Below are 27,979 nucleotides of genomic sequence, written 5' to 3'. Positions count from 1 at the left end.
AAAATTCCGAGAAACCGATTTGGAAAAATCAACAAATTTTGTTTTGTAACCATACTCTTCAACTCGTAATTCGGAACATTATGTCGGTTGAAAATGAAATTCAATAGCAACCTATGGGAATATTATACCTTTCATTTGAATCTTAGTTTGTAAAAATCGGTTCAGCCATCTCCGAGTAACCGATGTGGACATTTTGTTAACAAATCCGCACATACACACACATACATACACACATACACATACATACATACACACATACATACACACAGATATTTTGCGATCTCGGCGAACTGAGTCGAATGTTATATGAGACTCGGCCCTCCGGGCCTCGGTTAGAAAGTCGGTTTTTGGAGCAATTGCATAACCTTTCTATATAAGAAAGGCAAAAGAATGATATTTAATTAGCTTAATAAGCAAGAGTTCAATGTTATCTTCATGTAATTATAATTTGCAAAGGTTGGTGGAATGCGTTTGAACGTGTAGGGAATGGGGGTTTAGTAGAGTGGGTGTGGAGGATGCGTCAGAAATCCTTCAGTCATCACCGATGAACCGATGTGACTTTAATTGTGGAATATGCCCGGAATTCCGGACTTCCGAAATCGTCGATAGTGGACAATATATTCAAAGAATGTTTGATTGGCAATCAGTGATCTAGATCTACGATTAGAAGTAATTTGGTGACCATTTCAATAGTTTTTAGCCTCTGAGGTATTACGATTGTACCGATTTATATGGGAAATTCCAGTGTATCCTTACTAACACCCCTGTAACTCCGAAAGCAAGAGTCAGAACCGAATGAAATTCAGCAGCAGTCAATGGCGTTACTGTATCTTTCATTTGAAATTAAGTTCGTAAAAATCGGTAGAGACTTCGTTGTGGAATGGGTGTGATATTAGCTTAGGAACTTGGCGGGTTCCCCGAGGGCGTCATGAACCGTCATAGGTGGCCAATGTGGTCAAAGCTGCTTTGATTAATCATTAGTGATCCAGACCCGCAAACTAGAGTAATGTTACATCAATTTTAATATGTTTTACATCATTTGAACAATATGGTGGTACCAGTTTATATGGGAATTTGCTGTGTGACCGCACTCTTCAACCCGTAACTCCGGAACCGGAAGTCGGATCAACTAAAAATTCAATAGCAGCTTATGGGAGCGTTATACCTTTCAGATGAAACTAAGTTTGCAAAAATCGGTTCAGCCATCTCTGAGAAAATTGCGTGAGTTTAAATGACACACACATACACACACACACATACACACACACACACACACATACATACACACACACACAGACATTTGCCGATCTCGACGAACTGAATCGAATGGTGTATGATACTCGGCCCTCCGGGCCTCGGTTAAAAAGTCGATTTTTACAGTGATTGCATAGCCTTTCTTTATATGAGAAAGGCAAAACGTTTTTAATCCACCTAACAGTGTGATGAGACATTTCTTATAACTCTTATCACTCTCTTCTGATATTATATCGATTGAGAATATTTAGAATTTTATGTTTTGCGATGTTTTTGATAACACATGCAGAGATTGATATCACGCTACCTCTGAAGTGCATGCTTGCATAGCTCAAAGTTTACTTCGATATCGACTTTTTCTAAAAGTGACTTCCCAGTAGTATCTTTAATTTGAATTATTATCGCTTATCCTAATGCCAAAGAACAAATAAAAAACTCTCGAAACCCGGTTAAAGAAAATCATGATCACTGGAATTTTTGTTTCCACGAAACTTTTCGATAACCTTCCGTCACTTGTGTGCTGCTCTGAAAATCTAACGAAATCGTTTTAGTGCACCAGCGGGTCTCATTCCGAGCCATTTGCGCGATTTTCGTCGGGTAAAATCTGTAAAGAATTCTAAAAACTAACTTCTATTCCATAATTTTCAGTTCAGCAATTCGAGAAATCGTGCTCACCGCAAGTCATGAAAAATAAACTGCTTTGTGGAGCGATTGTCACTACCCCGTTTACTAAAGCTATTAATAATTCTCAAATATTTTTAAATTTTTACAACCTTATTAGGGAAAGTTGTTTTATAAGCTTTTGTAATATTGTGTAGGAAAAACGCTTTTAATCCACCTAACAGTGTGATGAGACTTTCTTATAACTCCTATCACTCTCTTCGGATATCATATCGTTTGAGAACATTTAAAACTTGATGCTTCGCGATGTTTTTGATAACACATAGGGTGATGAGCCTATTTCCACCATACTAAGCAAGGTACCTCATTAATTCGGTAATTTCTTGCCTTACAATCAATGAAATGCGTAAAAATTGACATCAACCGCTTTGCTTCGTTGTTAAGAACCAATATAATAACACAAATGCGTTGAAAACAGTAAAATTCTCGTGTTTGAGCACAATGAAAACTCGAATCGAATGCCCCTATTGTTGCGCTACCATTTGACTCAATGCGTTGAACAAAAATGGCAGACACTGCTCTAACCAACGGCTTCAAATGGGTAGGGTGATAATTGAAACATGGCGCAAATAGGCTCATCACCCTACTACATGGGATAGTGGCAGGACTCAGAGAATCGCTCAAATCAGCATAGGACAACATCAGTGCTAGAAATCTCAAACCAAATCAATGGGAAAGCGAAAAAATGGCCCATAAAATATACATACAAACGAATTATTGCTAATGCTCTGTTAATAAAATACCTAAATTCCTCAATCAATGCATTGTGGTGGGAAAACTGAATTTTCCTAAAGGGGTTATGTATATTGTACTGAGCCAAAAAATCGAATTTTTTTTTGAATCCGAATGAAGTTTATACTTTACTCAAATTTCCAACGCGACTGAGACCTAAAAATCAACGCTTTTTCTGGAAAAAAGCGATACTAGCAGTGACACCATTCAAAGAAAATCAGCAGTGAATATTTCCAGGTTTGGTTTTATTTCCTATTTAACAACTATTGTGTTTTTTACATCCTAGATTGCATGATTCAGTGATCGAAACCCAAAACTTCATGAAGTATTTGAAATTATTAAATTAAAATTTGTGTTTGCTATTGAAATTGACAAAATGATAGTATCGCCCCTTTGACGATTGTTTACTTTTTCGGTCCCACCTATCAGCATTGAAGTATCGCCCTTAAGTTCTTTTTACAATACCAATTTTACAATTGGTGAGGGTTTGGTGAAAATCGATCTTACTGTCCATACGGCATAATTCCGAAACCGTAATTTTTGAAGTTTTAAAATTATGCAGAATTAATTTTTCAGAAAATAGTAACAGAGTTCGTGTTTTTAGCGAATTTGTTGAGACTTTATTGTAGTCATGAATATTAACCTGAGAAAATTCACCATAAATACTTCTTGGACGATACACCGCCAAAATTATTTTATCAAATGATGCGCTGTTTAACGTTTGTAAAACTCATCGAAGATACTAAACCTCCGAAATTGGCGGTTTCAAAATGATGTTATCTTGACCTTAAATTACTGTTTTTGAACATTAGACCTATACATATAATTGGTCATACAACAAAAATCAAATTCTCATCAAAATCGATCAGGACCTGCTAAAGTCGAATGGAAATCGTCATTTCTCATAAATTTCTCTCTACATTCGGAAAGTGTTATCCTCGATATTAATCATATTACGTTTTCGTCTCAACTCGACGCATTCCCAAAATAAAAACCTGTTTTAATCCACCTAGTGGTGCAATTGTGCTTTTCTCATTTGTCCAGACTACGATTTCATGGCTGGTTATGTTCAATACAATGGTGGAAATGAATATTACATGTTCAGTACGATTTGCACATACGTACAACGGATCGACAGCCACGATCTTGAGATACTATGTGATACTGAAACATCGCTTGACCGCCGCTGGTTTCAAGCGATGTTTCAGTATCACATAGTAAGATCCGGGAGGTCCGGGTCCTGCCGAAAATTTTTAACTTGTTAAGAAATTTTAAACTAGTTTTAATTTTACAGTAGCAACCACTCACTGCATACTCCCTCCGGGCCGGTATGATTGACGATTTTTAGAGTGATTGCATAACCTTTCTATATGAGAAAGGCAAAAATGTACCAAAGTCCAAAAAAATCAATTTATGTCAAACATTATTTTTTTCGAGTTTACATCAAATCTCGATGTTTCATGCATTATAAAGCCATTTGGCATCAAAAATACAAATTTGATTTTGAAAATTTTTCATTTCAGTTTATATGGGAATTTGCTGTGTGATTGCACTCTTCAACACGTAACTCCGGAACCGGAAGTCCAATCAATAAAAAAGATGGGTGGGTAATGTCTGCGACATAACCGGAGAGATGTAGAATACATAAGGAACACGTTCTTCAAATATGTTGATATTCATTGGAATTTTCGGACAAAAGGTGATTTGGGCGAGGAATATTTCAAATTATTCTTTACAAAAATGATGGTAGTCCTGAAAAGGACCGTTTTTGTTGGCGTTGTTGGCCTTGGTGGGGGAGATGCGCTGGCTTCGATTCTCGTTGGATGCTTCTAACTTCTTACTATTTCCGGGCTTAGCTGTTGTCCAGGAGGCGATTCTGACATGATTGGTGTAGGTGTAGGTCGTCAACCGGTTATAATTTTTCAAGCGTTGTTTACATTTGAAATTAAACCACTGGATCAATTAAAGAAAGTATTGGTCTGTGATATGAAAAGTACGAAATATATCGTCGGGTTTCTGCATTGCCGTTTTTGACAAATACAAGATCAATGCATGTGCCTGCAAGTGTAGTTGCTTGTGATGGATCAGAGATCAAACGAAGCTTGAGACATTCATTCATAAAATGCACAAATTTCAAATTCTCTTGTTTTGAAACATCTATGTTGAAGTCGCCTGAAACGACCATTGGAACATTCTGATTTCTAGATTAAATATTCTACATTAAAAGATGGGTGGGTAATGTCTGCGACATAACCGGAGTGTCGTAACTACACTTGTGACGTTAATCCAAATCTAATGATATGCAACGAAATTACGTTTGCATGTGACATTTTCAAATGATTCGTTATAATTATGGTTAAAAATTCTAATTGGGAATTCTTTTCCATCACCAACTATTTTTCTTTTTTTCGAATCTACAGCATTCTTTGAAAATATTGTTGAAATGTTATTGATGAAAAACTGAAAATGCGTTTGGCAACACTGCTCACTAAATGGATGGTGGGAAGACGCACATTCGTTTTGATTATGCTAGTATTAGTAGCAGAAAAGAATGAAAAGACAAATGGCCCGAAAACGAGCAAGCGAGAGAGCGATAGTAGTCGAATACGAACTACTATCGCTCTTCTAAACTAAAAAAAAAGATGGGTGGGTAATGTCTGTGACATAACCGGAGCATCGTGACTTCACTTCGAGATGTTAATTTAAATCTAATGATTTATGCAGTTAATCAAAGGAGGCTGCCAAAAAGTTCGAATAAAAGCAAGCGACTAGTGTACTTTGCACGTTCTATATTTTATCAACACTAGAGAGAATCGATAAAATAATTCAAAGTGTAATAGCAACATGCAATTGTGGCAACACTGGCCATAGGATGGTGGGTGAACACGCACATTCGTTTTAGTTATGATGTATTAGCAGCAGAAAGGAATGGAAAAGCAGTGCGCGAAAACGAGCGAGAGGATAATTTAAATTCTCTTTCTATCCACATATCGTATTTCTAACCTACTTGCTGAAAATTGTTATACACCATAAAATGTAAATTTCAGTTTAACTCTTATTAGAACACAATTAATTGGTCCTGTAAAGAACCGTTTATTGTTTTATTGCGGGAGCATAATTCAGACGCACTCCCCGCGGACACGGTGAGCTAGAAAGCACTATTTTGCATTCTCGAACAAACCGACCAAGTAGGCATCGTTGTCTTCTCGGGGCATCATTACGACTGAGCTTTGTAAGCGTAGCTCAACTTTGCAGTCCTGCACAATCTCACGACCCAGACGCTGGAACGATAGCCTACTCTGTTGCCCTTTAGTTGGGGCGAAATTCTTGCAGGGCGACAGTTCCGATGAGTCACCAGTAGCTGGGGCACTTTTTCCGTCCGTCGCTATTGCCAACTGTTTTCCTTCGCTGGACTGGCTGCTTGCTAGTGCTTGAACGAATACGAATGATGAGAAAAACCGAACGACCAATATTCATATATGAACACACGAGAAAGCACTACCATCGCTCGTTTTTGTGCCATTCCTGCGCCTTTCCTTTCCGTTCGGCTACCAATACTAGCATAACCAAAACGAATATTCTGTCTTTCCATCGCCTTCAATCTAGTGGCCAGTGCTAGCAAACTTGCATGTTCAGTTTTTCAATAACAACATTCAAACAATATTTTCAAAGAATGTTGCAGATTTGAAAAGAAGGAAGGAAAAGATTTTCACAAATTTAAATTCTTTCGTGTTATTTGTTAGCGCTGATAAAGGCTATTTAGTTTGCTACTAGCAAGGAGCTGCACAAACAAATCGATTTATGCAGTTAATCAACGGAGGCTGCCAAGTTCGAATAAAAGCATGCGACTAGTGTACTTTGCACGTTCTACATTTTATCAATACTAGAGAGGATCAATAAAATAATTCAAATTGTAATAGCGACATGCAATTGTGGCAACACTGGTCATGAGATGGTGGGTGAACACGCACATTCGTTTTAGTTATGATGGTAGTAGCAGCAGAAAGGAATGGAAAAGCAGTGCACGAAAACGAGCGAGAGAGGATAATTTAAATTCTCTTTCTTTCTTTCCACACATCGTATTTCTAACCTACTTGCTGAAAATTGTTATACACCATAAAATGTAAATTTCAGTTTAACTCTTATTAGAACACAATTAATTGGTCCTGTAAAGAACCGTTTATTGTTTTATTGCGGGAGCATAATTCAGACGCACTCCCCGCGGACACGGTGAGCTAGAAAGCACTATTTTGCATTCTCGAACAAACCGACCAAGTAGGCATCGTTGTCTTCTCGGGGCATCATTACGACTGAGCTTTGTAAGCGTAGCTCGACTTTGCAGTCCTGCACAATCTCACGACCCAGACGCTGGAACGATAGCCTACTCTGTTGCCCTTTAGTTGGGGCGAAATTCTTGCAGGGCGACAGTTCCGATGAGTCACCAGTAGCTGGGGCGCTTTTTCCGTCCGTCGCTATTGCCAACTGCTTTCCTTCGCTGGACTGGCTGCTTGCTAGTGCTTGAACGAATACGAATGATGAGAAAAACCGAACGACCAATATTCATATATGAACACACGAGAAAGCACTACTATCGCTCGTTTTTGTGCCATTCCTGCGCCTTTCCTTTCCGTTCGGCTACCAATACTAGCATAACCAAAACGAATATTCTGTCTTTCCATCGCCTTCAATCTAGTGGCCAGTGCTAGCAAACTTGCATGTTCAGTTTTTCAATAACAACATTCAAACAATATTTTCAAAGAATGTTGCAGATTTGAAAAGAAGGAAGGAAAAGATTTTCACAAATTTAAATTCTTTCGTGTTATTTGTTAGCGCTGATAAAGGCTATTTAGTTTGCTACTAGCAAGGAGCTGCACAAACAAATCGATTTATGCAGTTAATCAACGGAGGCTGCCAAGTTCGAATAAAAGCATGCGACTAGTGTACTTTGCACGTTCTACATTTTATCAATACTAGAGAGGATCAATAAAATAATTCAAATTGTAATAGCGACATGCAATTGTGGCAACACTGGTCATGAGATGGTGGGTGAACACGCACATTCGTTTTAGTTATGATGGTAGTAGCAGCAGAAAGGAATGGAAAAGCAGTGCACGAAAACGAGCGAGAGAGGATAATTTAAATTCTCTTTCTTTCTTTCCACACATCGTATTTCTAACCTACTTGCTGAAAATTGTTATACACCATAAAATGTAAATTTCAGTTTAACTCTTATTAGAACACAATTAATTGGTCCTGTAAAGAACCGTTTATTGTTTTATTGCGGGAGCATAATTCAGACGCACTCCCCGCGGACACGGTGAGCTAGAAAGCACTATTTTGCATTCTCGAACAAACCGACCAAGTAGGCATCGTTGTCTTCTCGGGGCATCATTACGACTGAGCTTTGTAAGCGTAGCTCGACTTTGCAGTCCTGCACAATCTCACGACCCAGACGCTGGAACGATAGCCTACTCTGTTGCCCTTTAGTTGGGGCGAAATTCTTGCAGGGCGACAGTTCCGATGAGTCACCAGTAGCTGGGGCGCTTTTTCCGTCCGTCGCTATTGCCAACTGCTTTCCTTCGCTGGACTGGCTGCTTGCTAGTGCTTGAACGAATACGAATGATGAGAAAAACCGAACGACCAATATTCATATATGAACACACGAGAAAGCACTACTATCGCTCGTTTTTGTGCCATTCCTGCGCCTTTCCTTTCCGTTCGGCTACCAATACTAGCATAACCAAAACGAATATTCTGTCTTTCCATCGCCTTCAATCTAGTGGCCAGTGCTAGCAAACTTGCATGTTCAGTTTTTCAATAGCAACATTCAAACAATATTTTCAAAGAATGTTGCAGATTTGAAAAGAAGGAAGGAAAAGATTTTCACAAATTTAAATTCTTTCGTGTTATTTGTTAGCGCTGATAAAGGCTATTTAGTTTGCTACTAGCAAGGAGCTGCACAAACAAATCGATTTATGCAGTTAATCAACGGAGGCTGCCAAAAAGTTCGAATAAAAGCATGCGACTAGTGTACTTTGCACGTTCTATATTTTATCAACACTAGAGAGAATCGATAAAATAATTCAAAGTGTAATAGCAACATGCAATTGTGGCAACACTGGCCATAGGATGGTGGGTGAACACGCACATTCGTTTTAGTTATGATGGTAGTAGCAGCAGAAAGGAATAGAAAAGCAGTGCACGAAAACGAGCGAGAGAGGATAATTTAAATTCTCTTTCTTTCTTTCCACACATCGTATTGCTTATATTGCTTTCTGAAAATTATTTGTTATGCACCATAAAATGTAAATTTCAGTTTAACTCTTATTAGAACACAATTAATTGGTCCTGTAAAGAACCGTTTATTGTTTTATTGCGGGAGCATAATTCAGACGCACTCCCCGCGGACACGGTGAGCTAGAAAGCACTATTTTGCATTCTCGAACAAACCGACCAAGCAGGCATCGTTGTCTTCTCGGGGCATCATTACGACTGAGCTTTGTAAGCGTAGCTCGACTTTGCAGTCCTGCACAATCTCACGACCCAGACGCTGGAACGATAGCCTACTCTGTTGCCCTTTAGTTGGGGCGAAATTCTTGCAGGGCGACAGTTCCAATGAGTCACCAGTAGCTGGGGCACTTTTTCCGTCCGTCGCTATTGCCAACTGCTTTCCTTCGCTGGACTGGCTGCTTGCTAGTGCTTGAACGAATATGAATGATGAGAAAAACCGACCGACAGAATCGCGCTAATATGCACTACTATCGCTTTCTCGCTCGTTCTCGTGCCGTGCATGAGCCTTTCCTTTCCGTCCGGCTTCTAATGGCCTAACCAAAGGAATATGCCGTCTTTCCCCCACCAAGTGCTCTCGTCAAGCAACCCAATGCGAATAACCATACGAACAAACATGTAGTGGACCTATATATAAACTTTTCATTATTTTATTGTTCGGTTGGTCTACCATAACGACGGCTCTGTGCGGGATGGGCTGAAAATTTTCACTTTTCCGAGTCGTTTTCGAAAGATTTTTCAAAACACATTTTTTTTGTTATTAGTACATGTTATACATACTTCAAATTTTAATACAGCATAGAGGAACATATTTGCAACAAATTGGCCTAAAAATCAAATCATTCTGTTAAGTATGATAAAAGTTATTAACGTTCAAAATCTGACGCGGCACCGCAGCCGATATTTTGAAACGGGACCCCTATATTGAAACCTTAAATGTATTCTACATTAAAAAATCAATCGCAGCCGAAGGCGTTGTATGGTGTTAAACCCCAAAACCTTCTCTTGGCTACGCCGTTGGTTGGAGTTATCTATTTCGCTTTGCATTTTCCGATATGTTTCAGATCGATCCGATGGTCATAAGTTAGAAAAATTGCAGTCAGAAGGTTCGCACAAATGAACATTTTTGCACTAATAAGTTATCAAGTTCCTTTCAGACAACTTGGAATTGTTCGGTGATTATTTCTAGCGGTTGTAGATAGTAAAATGAAATACAAAATTCGATTTATCGAAATAATGTTTGGCTTATTTCAATGGATTGTTACTAGGTATATTGAACAATAAATAGGCGACAAAGAGTAATCCTCAAACAACAAGCCATAACTTTTAAAGTATTCAAAATAGATTTTTGAAGTCTTCAGTAAAGTTATTCGCAAAAGTAAGAGCTACAAATTTGCTGAAGACATCATTTCGATATAATCACTTCTAAGAAAATTTGTGAAAATATCTCACTCATAGGGGGATTAATCAGCAAAAGCGTAATACCAAAAGAAAGGGCATATTGCCTTCATTAAATTCTCCGAAGATACTATTGACCTAAAATAAGCCGTTTTGGCGTTAAAAATAGATTACATGTTTTTGGTCATATTTCTGGCAATGGGAAATGATAAAAATCTTTCGTCCGCATTTAATGTTAAATATCTCTTTTGATAATAGTCCGATTTCAACAATCTATAGCTTGTTCGAAAGGTATTCGTTAAAGCTGTCTAAAAACATATAAATTGTTAATCTATATTGTCAATTTCGGCAGATAATTCAAAAAACTGCAAAAAACGCCATTTTCACGCTTTCAAACAGTCATATCTTGGAAACTAAATATCAGAATCAAAAACAAATTAATAGCGTTCATACTGTTTTTAGTTCTTTCATTAAAAATTGGTTTGGATAAGATCGGTTCAGCCATTGCTGAGAATTTGTCCGTTACATACACACACACAGACACACACACACAGACATTGTCCCAAATCGTCGAGCTGAGTCGATTGGTATATAAGACTCGGCCCTCCGGGCCTCGGAAAAAATCTTGAAAGTTTGAGCGAATTCTATACATTTCTTTTATAAGACATGTAATATATATATATATATATATATATATATATATATATATATATATATATATATATATATATATATATATATATATATATATATATATATATATATATATATATATATATATATATATATATATATATATATATATATATATATATATATATATATATATATATATATATATATATATATATATATATATATATATATATATATATATATATATATATATATATATATATATATATATATATATATATATATATATATATATATATATATATATATATATATATATATATATCTTTTGGCGAATTAACGTTATTAACCCATTAATGATCAACCTACTATATTTAGTAGGTAATGATAATAACTAATATTACTCCACCAGATTTTGTACCGCTGTTTTACATTACTGGATGCCAAACGCCTATTTAATTTCCATTGTTTCTTATTTCCAATTAATTTCTGAGTTTTCTAGTGGTCCCGCTTATAGATTTCTCAATATTTTGAATTGGCATACGATTCGACTCAGTTCATCGAATTCGGAAAATGTGTATGTGTGAATTTGTGGTTTTTCGCCCTTTTACTTCGCTGAACTACATCAAAGTATTACTTGGCTCGTAGGGGGGGGGGTTAGGTGGCTTACGTCGCTGTGCTTTCATCAGACCTCTGTCAGTCTATCTTTTGACCTTACACAAAGCAGAAGCAAAAAATCGCTACGCTATAGGCTCCATTGAAGCCAGCCAGCGCTTTGTTCTCTATCCAGTGTACAAACAATATTGTATCGTTGCCCCCGACTGCGCAGTGAAATGAGTCTGCCAAAGAAACAAAAGTGACCGTGCTACTGGGATAACACGATTTCGATCAACTTTAATAAAAGTCGTCTTAGACCCACAATTCAGGAGATGGAACGTACATTCAGCTACACCACGTTAAAAACTGTGTTTTGATTATGTTTAGAAGTTTAACACAGGCAGAAAACTTCAATGCAAAGAACAACATGCACCACGATGTCGAATTTAATCAAAATCCCCCTGTGTATGGAAAAAGATATGTTGGAAGTTCGTATCAATGATTTGGCACCGCACGCTGAGGAAGATTCCATCAAACGAATTATGTCACATAACGGGTAAGTGTATTCTTCTACGAATGACACTCGGAGAGTTTTTTCACCGGTATTCCAAACGGCGTTTACATTTTGAGGATGCGAGTGACTAATCCAATACCTTCTTGCATGACTATCAAATGCAAATTACCGAAGGATAGCGTAACCTATGGGCAAACCATGCTGATTACATATCCGGATCAGACCCCATAATGTCAATTCTGTAACCAGACAGCCCACTACGGAAAAATATTCGCCGAAGCAACTAGTCAAACTCATCTGCTACAGCCAACTCTAGCAAGCAGCCACCGATACTTGCAGATAAACCAAAAACAACGACCCAATTAACCAACAATGAAAAGACAACGACCACGACAATCGCTCCCAAACGAACAACCTACTAAACAAATACCGATGAAGACGGATTTACAACAGCGACCTATAAGACCTATAAGAAACAAAAAAGAACTTCTTACCGTGAGCAGCAGGAAAGCTGTACTGATGATGACATGAACGTGAACGAAAAGGCAACTAATGCTTCACTGTCAAGGAAAAGGATCTCAATACGCAGCAGCAAACTGCGTCAACAAGATCTGGCAGATAGACATTCTTAGTATTTTTCATTTTTTCTTGTTGTAAATATCCACGGCTCAGTTGTGCTAACACATTAAGCCGTGTCAAATAAACCTTTAGAAAAAAATCGAACCACGAGTTTTCCGCTGATATCTCGGAGCCTTATTTGAGCCATGAAATGGCTCGAAATTTGAGCCATTTAGCTCTTGAATCTTCTCTTGCTTTCCACAATTCTCTCCATCTATTACAACGCTTACATCCTCTGTGTACTTGAGCCATTTAGCCCCGAACACCACTCAGATATTCCCCAGCGGTAAAAAATTAAAGGGTTGTGTACAAGACACGACCGCAGTTACATTGAAAATGCAGCATTATTAACACTTAAAAGCGTAAATAATTTTTTTTCCATTATATATTCATCCCAATAAGCACAGTTTGCTAATAACTATAAGACGAGAATCCTATGGAACGATTTGAGCCTTGCCTGCACGGCTGATACACACGGCATAAAATAGCAGTTCGCCATCTCGCTTCTGTTCCGCCATCGTCGTTTGAAGCTGCGAATAAAATCCTTCCAACGCACACAGCCAAACGTTCCTCTTTCCGTAGCTCGTGATCAAATGAAAGATCTAACAGCAATCCTACAAGCAACAATAGTGATAATCCAACTGGTTCTGCCAGCAGAGCAGGCATGGCAATGAAGGAATTCGGTCAAAAACATTCCTTTTATATCAAGCGATGAATTGTGTAGGACGCTTGTGAATGTCGAGATGAGGTCTGTGTTAGGGAAAGTCTTGCGCAAATTTGTGAAAATTGTGCATATTTACGAATTTTTTAATAGTGTGCTAACAAAATACACAGATAAATTTGATAACAATTTTTTACTGGCAATTTTCTGAGTCTATTGGTTTTCGCATCATTAAAATCCATCAATAATTAACAAAACGTAAGCGAAAACTTTGTCTGTTTTCTTACATTTTCCCAATGTTTTTAGAATGTTACAGATTTTTCAATAGTGTACAGCTGAAATACCAATTTATAGTTGCAACCAATTTTTAAGTTGGATTTCTCTGAATCTATTAGTATTTAAATTACGCAAATCCATCAACAATTAACAGCGCTATAGTCGTTTAAAATTATGCCACATTTTCATGACGCAGTTCGAAATCAGATTTTAGTTTTACACCTGTCCCCAGCCCTATATAGTAGAGTAAAGCATTTTCAATGCTAAAAATCATAAACCGTATATATGCGGTTTAGCGCCGGCTTAAAAAAGCCGTTTAGATTCAGCTTCCGTGAGCTTTTTAGTTCCCAGCTTAAACACGCTCTATTCGGATAGTCCTCGGCGATAAACTCACCCTACTCCGACTGAGAGTTCCCTGGCGGTTGAATTTCTCAGTACCGATGCCCGTTTCGTGAGCCATGTGTATATGTGTAAATGTATATGCGAGTATGTGATTATTGCCGGATTTCCGACATCAGACATTTCCAATATCGGAATTCCGATTCAGATTTCGCAGTTGGAAAGCCGACGTCGGCAATTCTACCTTGGAAATCTGGCTTCGAGAATCCTAACTTAGAAATCCGCATTCGTGAATCTGTATTTTTTTATATTTGTATATTTCGCAAACAACGTTCTCGGAAAGAGGGACATGGAACGAAAAATATTATAAACCATGATCTTCCCGATCAGAACATCATACCAGAAAACTATCAAATTTATATCTCATGTTGATATTTATTACTCTCTGTGTTATCTTTATGATATACCGATCAGGAATGCAAGAAAACTTATATCAATATTATATCTTCTGGTGCTATCATTGGATTAATAATATGATATTAATGTACGCATACAACGATGATGTTACAGTAAGTACAGTCTTTTTTTTCTCAGCTTTTGATTTTTTTATTTGGATTTTCAAAATTTCGCATTTTGAGTATAGACAAGTTTTAGATGCAAGTGGTCGGAGAACTTGTCAGTGAGGTGTTTGATTGACTTACTTGGTTTCAGTTGGATTAAGAGATAACATTTCCTATTTTCTGATACACTCTTCTGACACATAACTTCGAGTAGGAGGCGTATGATTTAAATGTTAAAGCCATTATTATAAAAAGCTTTGAAATCGTGAAGTTATCGAAGTGCGTTTTTATAAAGATTATAATTTTCCTATAAAAATTATTTCGAAGAATATGCAGGAAGTATCAAGCAGTCAAATGAAAGAAACGCGAATTGAAATCAAATTGTACTGGTTTATTTAGTCTTCCCCTTATCAAAAATGCCAATAACAAATCCCTAAAAGAGATTTATTTTGAAACCTCAAAACTCATTCGTTGCTTTGAATCTATGTGGAATCCTAAATAAGATTTGTTGTATTCTTCGTGAAACAATTTATGTTAAATATCCGCTCAATGTTACCATGTCGCATCGACATTATTTCTTAAAACCATGTAAAACACGTTAACGTACAAGAGAAGAGCCAAAGCGCAGTATTTAGAATCTAAAAATAGCCCCTCTTTCCTAATCTGAAAAGATATTATAAAGCTATTTAGTCTATCGTCATACAGGCAGCTGTATTAGTGACTGAAACTGAATAAAAACAAAGCGTATGACACCAGGAAAACAAACAGCACTTAGGCTTGGGCAAGGTTCAATGTGTGCGTTCTGGAAACGTCTTCTGCATCTATAATCGTTTTGTCCTTGACGAATGCGTGGAATATTATGCTAACATTAAACATCAGTCGAAAACAACTTCGTTGATTCATGCAGGAAACTTCCCCATCAAACTCAGAGTACCCTGGTTCAAAGCGGCAATATCGAAAAATAATAATCTGCTTTTGTCATATACTCACAATAACAATGAGCCAGCAGGTATGCAATTATTTGGCAATGCTATAAAAGCTTTTGCTGCAGGAAGCTTTTTGCTCCAAAGAAAAAAGCGCCCTAATGTATGCTTTATTTTTCTCGTATTCTATTTTTAGACGTGCACGCTAAAATCATTGGTATTATACAATAAGTAATACAAGCTATGTTGGGGTCAATTATGCTATCTCAAGTTGTTATGATCGTGTTATATTGCTATCAACATTTGTTATAAATGTGATATTCGTAGACAATTTTTTGTTAGAATTTTTGTTATTTTAACACCTAACGGTTTCTACTTTATAACAAAATTTGATAGGAAATTTTTCGTAACAAAATATCAGCATGAGTTATAATTGTGTTATTTCCTTCTGGTCGGGTTCGTATCAATCTCTCACGTAGTCAGAAGTGTCTTATATCTCTTCTATGTTCTGTTCCATCCAGTATGCAAATCATAACTATTAATAGTTTGAATTACCATGCGCATTTATTTTTAGTTTACATTCCAAAATTACGATTACTGTTAAGAGCCAAACTCCGCTCTAGCCTTTTCAATACGTCATAGTTATTACGGGTCAGTTTCTATTTGTTTTCTAGTTTATCTTGTAGATTTTGAAAAGAAAATAAATGCATAAAGTAAGGCCATGTGGGAAAAGTATCTCGATGACCTTTTATTTCTACCAGATCAAGCGTGATTTTTTATGTTTTCATCAAATGTGAATGACCCGAGTGTACCTAGTCACTTACAATATTATGCGGTGTGCAGCAGACATTGGAAGAGGACGAGAGAAACCATTTGAACGCAGCGTAAAAGTGAAAAAAATTAAAAACATCATCTCTCCAAAGAGCACTTCAATCATTGAAATTAAACCGTTTTGAAAAATACCTCCTACACGCGCGGTGACCAATAAACATACCGACAAACAGTATCCGTAAATGTAGAACACACAGAAGCAAATAAATATTAAAACATGCTTATTGCGCCGACTACCAAGCGTCTATAAAATTCACAGCTCTTTCACTTTTACCCCGCCGATATATCACTTAGCTCGATTGCATATCATATTCATACTTTAACCACAGCTACAAAGTTTCCTAGCCGATTTTAATCTCCTTTCCCTCTCATATCTTCACAAGAAATATATGGCTTCCGTTGAAAATATGAAGGGAAGTTTTCATATATACAGCCTTTAGTTTAGGCGGAATAACACAAGGCCTGATATGAAAAGATACATGGTTTGTTCGAATTTGGCGAATACAAACTAACGCTCTTGGTTTAATCCTCGCTTCAAATTTTTCATCGCTATTCTTATTGTTGTCCTTTGGAATGTTCATAAGTGTATCAGAATGCATCCATTATCGAACTCTTCTTTATTCAAAGTTTGTCTGCCTTTAGTTTTCTAGTTGAAATTACCAAAATTTTCATGCGTTATTCGTCACGGTCATAATGTTGATAGGAAAGCAACAAAATAGCGAATTATCGACTACAAAGCACTGAATGAATGGAAGTTTCGATGGAACATAATAGATTAGTTTTTGGGGTAAAACTGTGCTACCGTAGGTTTACAATCAGGCCCGTGTGCCAGGCAGAATTTTGGGGATTCAAACCCGTCCCATGAAAGTTTGGAATCACTTTCGAAAATTTCTTAACTTCCTGTCAGAAAAAAATTAAACTGCTTGCTGTATTGACGCATCAAAATGTCATTTGAGTCGGTCACTCTCGGAACAAATCATTGAAGAAACCCGGCGAGGGTAGCTGTAAAGGGATGTAAGTCAAGTTGATCGGCATCTCAGGATCGACTCACGTCTCGACAAGTTTCAGGATAACTTTGTCTAGAGAAATTTCTCCTATTTCTCTGATCTCAGTCGGAGTGGATGAGAACTAAAAACGGGCGTAATCGCGGGCAATTCTCAACAGCAGCTAGCAGATAAATAGGAACAAGTACTGCCAAAAAGGATAGGAAACCCGGCGAAGGAGGTTGTTAAGAGATTAAGTAATTATGGTCAGCGCTTTTGGATCGGTTCGCGTTTCGGAAGGTGACAATATTGACAGCACACAATTTGTTAAATCTTACCTAATTCCCCATCTTGTAGCGATATGTTTTCGCCACCTTCTCGTCGCCACACAATTGCAGGTGCTGGGGATCCTGTCGCTGCGCAACGCAAAGTTACGTTGCTCCCTTCTCGCACCACCATATCGGTGCTGGTAGGATAGTCCAAAATATCAGGCGGCACTGAAATGCAAATCAAGTCAAACGATTAGTTGATACAAAATTAATTATTTTTAGTTTCTTTGCAATAAAAAAGATAAATGCTGATTAGAAAACGAGCTTCGTTGTCTAAAAATCTGACCAACCTGAAATCCGGAAACTGGACTTATTTTGCAGCAGTAACTATTTTGGTGCGATCTAGATTATTTCAAAAACAGTTTGTCGTAAAAGTTGTGCTCATATCAAAAACCCGACGTGATTCGATGTACAAAATTGTCAAAATATTGATAATCGGTAAGCTTTTTTTTTTTTCAAATTGTGAGATCATGTAGATCGTGATTGACAACATAATTGAGATCGGAAAGCAAACATTCAATTAATAATTCTGTAATTCTGTAAAATAATGAAAAATTGTATAATATGAGAAAGAATACAGGATATTAATCATTAGGGGAACTGTTTCTCAGACGGAAACTTTAAAGTTTGGAATCTTTTCCCAGGTGTTTTAATCTATTCTTGACATGGAATTCAAAGTTGAATAATAGTTCTATTAGTGTTCCTCAAACATAAGGCGAATTTCTTTTTAAAAAACGTTATTAATCCACCTAACAGTGTGATGAGACATTTCTTATAACTCTTATCACTCTCTTCGGATATTATATCGTTTGAGAACATTTAGAACTTGATGCTTCGCGATGTTTTTGATAACACATACTACATGGGATAGTGGCAGGACTCAGAGAATCACTCAAATCAGCATAGGACAACATCAGTGCTAGAAATCTCAAACCAAATCAATGGGAAGGCGAAAAAATGGCCCATAAAATAGACATACAAACGAATTATTGCTAATGCTCTGTTAATAAAATATCTAAATTCCTCAATCAATGCATTGTGGTGGGAAAACTGATTTTTCTAAAAGGGTTATGTATATTGTACTGATCCAAAAAAAATCGATTTGTTTTAATCGATTTAAAGTTTATACTTTACTCAAATTTCCAACGCGACTGAGAATTAAGAAATCAACGCTTTTTCTTGAAAAAACCCACCATTCAAAGAAAATCAACAGTGCATATTTTTAGACTTGGTTTTATTTCCTATTTAAGAACTATTGTGTTTTTTACATCCTAGATTGCATGATTCAGTGATCGAAACCCAAAACTTCATGAAGTATTTGAAATTATTAAATTAAAATTTGTTTTTGCTATTGAAATTGACAAAATGATTGTATATATAGTATATAGTCCCTTTGGCGATTGTTTACTTTTTTGGTCCCACCTATCAGCATTGAAGTATCGCCCTTACGTTTTTTTACAATACCAATTTTACAATTGGTGGGGGTTTGGTGAAAATCGATCTTAATGTCTAAACGGCATAATTCTGAAACCGTAATTTTTGAAATTTTAAAATTATGCAGAATTAATTTTTCAGAAAATAGTAACAGAGCAAATAAGTACCAAAGTCCAAAAAAATCAATTTTTGTCAAACGTTATTTTTCAAGGTTACATCAAAATGCATTATAATGTCATTTGGCATGAAAAATACAAATTTGATTTTGAAAATTTTTCATTTCAGTTTATATTGGAATTTGCTGTGTGATTGCACTCTTCAACTCGTAACTCCGGATCCGGAAGTCCAATCAATAAAAAAAAATCAATTACAGCCGATGGGAAGATTGTACCTTTCATTTGAGACTAACTTTGTGCAAATCGATCCAGCCATCTCTGATTAACAGAGGTCATATTTTTTTTCCACATACACACATACTCACACATACATACAGACATGCATACACACAGACATTTTCCGATCTCGACGAACTGAGTCGATTAGCATATGACACTCGGCCCTCCCGGTCGGGATTAGATCGACGAATTTTAGAGTGAATGAGAAAGGCAAAAACATTTTTAGCAAATGTTGAAATTTATGCATTTTTTGGTGAGCAGTTCTATGTTTCATAGACATTAAATCAATTTTAACTTCGCTTCCTATTAAATAAAGACCCTTATTACAGTACATCTCTACAAAAACGAGATCAATTTGAAAATAAATCTGAGGATTATGATTGATTACAGAACTCTGGAATTTTCTATTGGAATGTTTTCAGGCAGAAATTTGATATTGATGCTATTAGATAACTGTGAAATCAAGACCAAGAGATCAGTTACATATCAGGACCCCATTCCGACAATTTATCAAAAGTCCTCATGATGTTTACAACAACAGGTTATCAATCTACGGATCAGATAATTGTTATTGTAATATTGAATTAAATCAGTCTGCATCAATAAATTTTCAACTTCAATCCAATATTTTTTTTGGGTGTGGTGGAGGGGGGAGGGGGGTTGTATGGTGTTAAACCCCAAAACCTTCTCTTGGCTACGCCGTTGCTTGGAGTTATTTATTTCGCTTTTCATTTTCCGATATGTTTCAGATCGATCCGATGGTTATAAGTTGGAAAAATTACAGTCAGAAGGTTCGCACAAATGAACATTTTTGTACTGATAAGTTATCAAGTTCCTTCCAGACAACTTGGAAGTGTTCGGTGATTATTTCTAGCGGTTGTAGATAGTAAAATGAAATACAAAATTCGTTTTATCGAAATAATATTTGGCTTATTTCAATGGATTATTACTATATTGAACAATAAAAAGGCGACAAAGAGTAATCAACAAACAACAAGCCATAACTTTTAAAGTATTCAAAATAGATATTTGAAGTCTTCAGTAAAGTTATTCGCAAAAGTAAGAGCTACAAATTTGCTGAAGGCATCATTTCGATATAATCACTTCCAAAAAAATTTGTGAAAATATCTCACTCATAGGGGGATTAATCAGCAAAAGCATAATACCAAAAGAAAGGGCATATTGCCTCCATTAAATTCTCCGAAGATACTATTGACCTAAAATAAGCCGTTTTGTCGTTAATAATAGATTACATGTTTTTGGTCATATTTCTGGCTATGGGAAATGATAAAAATCTTTCGTCCGCATTTAATGTTAAATATCTCTTTTGATAATAGTCCGATTTCAACAATCTATAGCTTGTTCGAAAGGTATTTGTCTGAAAACATATAAATTGTTAATCTATATTGTCAATTTCGGCAGATAATTCAAAAAAACTGCAAAAGCGCCATTTTTGCGCATTCAAACATTCATATCTTGGAAACTAAACATCAGAATCAAAAACAAATTAATAGCGTTCATACTGTTTTTTAGTTCTTTCATTTAAAATTGGTTTGGATAAGATCGGTTCAGCCATTGCTGAGAAACACGAATGAGAATTTGTCCGTTACATACACACACACACACAGACACACACACACACACACACACACAGACATTGTCCCAAATCGTCGAGCTGAGTCGATTGGTATATAAGACTCGGCCCTCCGGGCCTCGGAAAAAATCTTGAAAGTTTGAGCGAATTCTATACATTTCTTTTATAAGAAATGTAAAACTAGGTATGTCTTTAATCTAGATCTTGTACTTCTCCAACAATACGGGAAACACGGACACCTACGGAGGGTATGGCGGATAAGTCAGTTATAATTTAAAACTTTATAATGATTTGATCTGGACTCGGTATTGTTTTTAAAGGACCTACACACCAAAAAAATCTGAATTTTATCGTTGACGTAATTGCAAACATGACACAATTCAACAAACCGTAATTTACGAAATGACGGAACATTACCGTGTTCCGTTTAATTTTACATGAAACATATACTTTACATGCACAATGACATAAAATTAGACTTCCTACCATTCAGAACAAACGCTGTATGTAGAGTAAAATTACATGATTTACGAAATTAAACGTCATGTAAAATTAAAATCAAACGTAAAACTAAGTCATTTTTGATGCTCGTATATGTCAGGGTCAGGAGACGTAAATTTACACTATTTTTTCTAGGTGTGTACTTCAGGCATTAATTAAACCACAAATACACCATAGCTTTTCAGAATGTTTCGTATTAATCAAAATGAATTCGTAACAGTTTGCCATAGCCGCTTTGATTGATGAACATATTGTTAATTTCAAACTTTCAATAACAAAATTTGAAGATCTCACCAGCTGTATCGCTTGAAGGAGACTATGATAGTATGTTTAGATATTACATAAATACCTTCTTCACCAGTCTCCATCTTACTGGTTAGTGGTTGCAAATGCTCCACCGTTTTTCAGCCATGTTACAGTAACGAAGAACACCCTAAGCATCAAGATGTATCAACGGAATAAAGAAAAAATCGTCTCTAGAATCGCCAAAATTTTAAGCAGCTTCTACAAAAAACTATGGACACTTTTAATCACTTTAGAAGTGTTTTTGACTGTTGCTATAATAGGTATGTTATATGTGGTCCAAAGGGTTTGTGTACTTTATTAAGCATTTTTTTTAATTCATGTTGTATACTAAACAGTGGCGAATCCAGTGGAGGGTCCTGGGGGTTCCCGAAAATTTTCAACTTGTTGAGAAATTTTAAATTAGTTTGAATTATATATTAGTTTCAAACCCAAAATCATTTCAAGCTAAATTTGACCACCAATACTAATTATTATCAAAAATAAATTTTCAATTAACGCGGGTTTTACGTATTTCGCATTGTACAATGCTCATTTTCTGGATCCGCCCCTGCTACTAAAACTCTGAGGGTATCCGCCTTCGACACACTTCCCCTATTTACTGACGTAAATATTACATAATTTCCCAATATCTACATCTCTATACACTTTATTACTTGACAGATTTTATTAAAACAATCAAATTTTAAGGTAAATCAAACAAAAAAACAGTTTTATTAAATATTTGGTTGACGATGTATCACGTCATTTCCACTGTCTAAAAATTTTATTTCTTCACAAATCAAAAAAGATTTAGACAGCTCCATCAAAAAATGTTCAAGCATCATGAAAAATAACTTATTTGAACCATTTCGAAGGTTACTTATTATAATTCAATTGTGTTAAGCGCAACTTGGTTACCATCCGGTATTGAGCTGAGCTTCCCTGATTTTAATATTACTCGTCTGGATTGATTATCCCCCTACGGTATTAAATTAAATCAGTCAGCATCAATAAATTTTTTCTTCGATCTAAATTATTTTGGTTCTGGGAGAGAAGGTTTTGAAACGCAGTACGTTATATTCCATTTGCGTCGATTCTAACTAGGTATCCAGATAAGGGACGCCAACGCATGATTTGTAAAATAAATCATTCTACTTTTTTGGCCCATCAAAACAAACGTAAACATTATGCATATTAAAGAACCTCATCCGCTGTTAGAAGAATAGCGCCCAATATTGTACTCGCAGGAAATAATCAGGAAACTGGCAGTGACTAGTTTCATATAAAACATTGCAGTGAATAACTTGAAATATACATGAACATTGTGTTAAAATGCATTTTCAAGTTGGTTTTAGTTTGGGTGCTGGATGCAAAAATATTGTTTGAATTGTGGTAGTGTATCGGAAAAAAACATGGCGATAATATGTTACCACCGTATTTCAGAATAACCCATTACAATATTAGACCAATTCTAGCGTTTAACGAATGCTTTTAAAGTGAATTATAAATGAATTTTCCAGCTAAAATGAAGGTATGTATCAGTGCAATATTTAATACAGTTTTGGCAAAATAACGAGATGTGAAGCTTTTTTTCCTTAGCTCCAATGGGTATTTTACTTAAAAGTTGGATTTAAAGGATAATCCTAAATAAATAGATATGTACAAAAAATAAAGTATATAACTTGATCTTAAATTAGTTATAAATTTGCTTTTCGACTTCATTTCATCAGAATCCGACACTCATTCGTTACCGAGCACTCAGTCGAGCGAGATAGAAGTCTTTTGTTGTCGGTCCGTACACTCTATAGCGACAAATAGTGTTAATCCGCGTTCAAGGTTATTCGCACACTCTACGCCTAGTCGAGGTTTCAGTATCTTTTCCCTTCTTTTGTGTTTGTGTTTCTGAGTATTGTTAGCCGGTCAGTGCAAGTGAAGCAGTGTTCTTCTAGTAAGCCGTCTGGATACCGTTACCTACACAAGTTAAGTATTAGTATACGTTTCCCCTTCTTGGTTGTCTTACTACCGTGCACTGGGCAATAGGCCCGTGCAAAAATGGCTTCCCCTGACGGCGGTTCATCTCAAGGCGAGATGGACGTCGAAATGAAATCGGCTCAAAGTATATCCGAGCTCAGCCACCAGGCCATTTGTAATCTTCTTTCGGACCAAAGAAAAAAAGTGTTTGAATCTGTTGAAGATTTCTCGAGTTCTGACGGATTGGTATTCGGCCGTGACAGAAATATCGAAAATTCGCCCTGATAACCTTCGGGTGGTTGTTAACAGTTTAAATCAGGCAAATGATATTGCTGGATACGGGCCCTTTACGAAGGAGTACAGGGTGTATATTCCAGCTAGCAGGGTTGAAGTCAGTGGGGTCGTTTCCGATTCGAGTCTGAATTGCGAGGACCTGCTAGAATAAGGGAATGGCTGTTTTAAAGACCCCATACTTAAGCCAGTGAAGATATTGGAATGCAAACGTTTGCATTCAGCATCAGGCGCAGCTGACGGAAAGAAAATATATGTCAACTCAGACTCTTATCGGGTGACCTTCGCCGGCTCTGCCCTACCCAACTACCTCCTCTTTGACAAGGTTCGTCTACCTGTTCGCCTCTTTGTGCCGCGGGTAATAAACTGTACTAATTGCAAACAACTGGGGCACACTGCCTCCCATTGTAGCAATAAAGCCCGTTGTGGGAAATGCGGTTGGAATCATGCGGATGATTCCTGTGGTAGAGATGTCGAAAAGTGGCTCTACTGTCGGGGAAACCAACATGATCTCCCTTCATGTCCCGCGTACAAACAGCGCGAGGAGAATCTTAAGCGTTCCCCTCAGGGACGCTCTAAGGGATCTTTTGCAGAAATGCTTAAGATAGCTACGCCACCTGTCTCTTCGAACATCTATACCAACTTGTATACTGACGAAGGCGACTGTGATGAACCCCAGGAGGGAACATCTTCTGCTGTGCCTAGAAGCAATAGAAAAAGGAGGAACATTTCTTCTCCCAAGCTTCGTCGTAAAAGCCAGAAGGTGTCTCTTCATGCCCCCCCTAAAATAACTGCTCAAGGAAGTACTGGTGCAAAACCGAAGCAAGTCGCTCCCGGTCTCAGTAACCTGATCTCAGAAAAGGAGTTCCCAGCACTTCCAGGAACATCAAAAACCCCAAGTATTCCCATATCTCAGCCAGAGAAAGAAAACAGCGCTGGCTTAATAAATTTCTCGGACACTGTGGACCGGATTCTTACAGCTTTAAATATTTCTGACCCCCTTAAAAGCATCTTGATAAGCTTTCTCCCCGCAGTAAAAACATTCTTGATGCAGTTCACTGCGAAATGGCTCCTCTTTTCAGCGATTGTATCCTTCGATGGCTAATTCATCGAACGAGGTCACGGATTTAATCACTGTTCTACAGTGGAATTGCAGAAGCATTATCCCGAAAATCGATTCGTTTAAAATCTTACTAAATAATTTGAAATGCGATGCATTTGCCCTATGCGAGACAGGCCTCACTTCAGAAATAATCCTACACTTCCACGATTTTAATATTATTCGCTTGGATCGAGAAGACTCTTACGGAGGAGTACTTTTGGGGATCAAAAAGTGCTATTCTTTCCATCGGATCGACACGCATTGAAGTTGTCGGTTGTCAAACCAGAATTAAAGGCAAAGACCTTTCCATTGCTTCCACCTACATCCTCCCTAGAGCCTCAGCTAGCCACCGACGGCTTTGCGATATTGCGGAACTCCTCCCCGCACCGAGGCTGGTTTTAGGTGACATCAACTCCCACGGTACGGCATGGGGTTGTCTTCATGACGATAATCGATCTACCCTACTCTTTAAGCTTTGCGACAACTTCAATATGACCATTTTGAATACGGGTGAAATGACACGGATTCCTGCCCCTCCAGCGCGTCCGAGCGCAATAGACCTGTCCCTCTGCTCGACATCGCTGCGGTTATATTGCATGTGGAAGGTAGTCTCTAATCCCCACGGCAGCAACCATCTACCAATCGTAATTAATATTGCTAATGGTTCAGGGCCACCGAATACAATCAATGTTTCGTATGACCTCACACGAAATATTGATTGGAAGAGCTACGCGTCCGCGATATCCGAAAAAGTAGAATCGACACAAGAGCTTCCTCCGGAGGAAGAGTACGGGTTCCTGGCTGGCTTGATTCTCGATACCGCGATTCAAGCTCAGACTAAACGCGTACCAGACGCGAACTCACGCGGGCGTCCTCCCAACCCATGGTGGGACAAAGAGTACTCAGACGTGTACGCGGAGAAGGCCGCTGCGTATAAGACCTTCCGGGACGACGGGCTGCCAGCTAGCTACCGACAGTACGCGATGACGGAAACGCACATGAAGAGTTTGATGAAAGCCAAAAAACTTAGCTACTGGCGCCGGTTCGTCGACGGACTAACGAGAGAAACATCGATGAGCACTCTTTGGAGTACGGCCCGGCGTCTACGAAACCGAACCAGTACTAACGAGAGCGTGGAATATTCAAAATGCTGAATATTCGATTTTGTCAAGAAGGTTTGTCCGGATTCAGCCCCGACACAGAAGATATACCGAGCCGCGTCCCCTCACGATAACGCGAACGAAACACCGTTTTCGATGGTGGAGTTCTCACTTGCTCTCTTGTAATGTAACAATAAAGCCCCAGGGCCAGACAGAATCAAATTGAACTTGTTAAAGAACCTGCCAGACTCAGCCAAGAGACGCTTGTTGAATTTATTTAATAAGTTTCTTGAGGATCAATCTACTTTCTACTTCTGCCCAAGTCAGACGTACAATCGAACCAAGTGAACAACAACTAGCAACCTCTCGATCTAGTGTGCATTGTCTCGAGAACAAAGCAAACATTCAATTTATTCGTGCCGTCATGAGTAAAGTTGACGAAAAAAGTCTGCTCCGACCCAACACAGCGGTCGTTGACTTTAAATTCTGCTCAATACGATTGAGTTTTAGTGAAGTGGAATACCTGTTGAAGGTGAAGATGCAGCTTAGGCTCAAGGAGGTTATGTACCTTCAGTATCATCATCTTCGCAATGTAGTACTCATATCATTCAACACGTTAGCCAAAGCTGAACGTTTCGTTCTGCAGAACAACTTGAAGCACGTGGCTGAAAGTGATAAAGTTGGAATTAAGATTCCCGTGTATATAGAAAAAGACTATGTAGATCTAAAGTTACATGACCTATCACCACGTACCCCTCCTGATCTAGTTGCAGAATACATGTCGCGATACGGAGAAGTGGAATCCGTTATACCTGATACCTGGAGAAATTTCTTCCCGGGTACACCTAACGGTGTTCTTGTGGTGAGGATGCGGATCGAAAGACCCATCCCCTCCCACTTGACTATAAAACTTAAAACCCACGAAGCTACTATTAATCAAACTACGTTATGCACCCACGAGGGGCAAACTCCTACATGCAAGTATTGTAATCAGACAGCACACCACGGACAACCTTGCGCGGAAGATACAGAGGAGAATGCATCACTACCGATTCCCAACGAATCCACGGAAAACCAACCCAAAAAAGAGTTTTCAATACCAATACCTGAACCACAAACGGTTGCAAAATTTCTGGCAGCTGTTCAGTCCATATTGACAACTGCAAAAGCAGCATCCAGCACCCCAAAAACCACTGTAAGCAATATTGGTGAAGAAGATAAAAACAATGACGACGGATTTACACTGGCACCCGTAAGGGTAATAAGCAGGAAAGAACATCTGATCACCAAGACACCTCTAACGATAGAAAAGAATTAAATGATCCCCACGACGCAGTAGGTAGGCGAGCCGCGAAAGAAGGTCTCCGCTCGCAATAAAAAGTTGCGCGCACGAGATCCAACGGGTAATCAACAATATTAGCTTTTATTTTTTATTTTCACATATTGTTAACACATGAAAGATCCACGGCTCCGTTAAGCTACCGCTATGAGCCGTGTCAAATAAACGAAATAAAAAAAAAGTTTCTTGAGGTAATATTTTCCCTCATTACTGGAGGCAAGTGAAGGTCATCGCCATTCAAAAACCAGGAAAACCAGCCTCCGACCACAATTCGTATCGACCGATTGCGATACTGTCCTGTATCCGAAAGTTGTTCGAGAAAACGATCTTGTTTCGCCTCGACAATT

The 27,979-nt window shown here is 37.7% G+C and overlaps 1 protein-coding gene across 12 annotated transcripts in view; it reads right to left on the bottom strand.

Moving 5' to 3' along the window:
• The window catches only part of LOC131682681 (neurotrimin-like), a 174,525-nt gene that overhangs the window by 68,530 nt on the left and 78,016 nt on the right, over window positions 1–27,979 (bottom strand). For all 12 annotated transcript variants that reach the window (XM_058964358.1, XM_058964365.1, XM_058964364.1 and 9 more), the window contains one exon: window positions 17,630–17,788. In XM_058964358.1, coding sequence (XP_058820341.1) covers window positions 17,630–17,788 — 159 coding nt within the window. The remainder of the gene's footprint in view (window positions 1–17,629; window positions 17,789–27,979) is intronic.

The sequence above is a fragment of the Topomyia yanbarensis genome, chromosome 2 (assembly GCF_030247195.1).
Source record: "Topomyia yanbarensis strain Yona2022 chromosome 2, ASM3024719v1, whole genome shotgun sequence".
In the NCBI taxonomy this organism is placed as follows: Eukaryota; Metazoa; Arthropoda; class Insecta; order Diptera; family Culicidae; genus Topomyia; species Topomyia yanbarensis.
The sequence above is the reverse complement of the archived record's forward strand: the minus strand, read 5'-3'. Positions and strand labels throughout refer to the sequence as shown.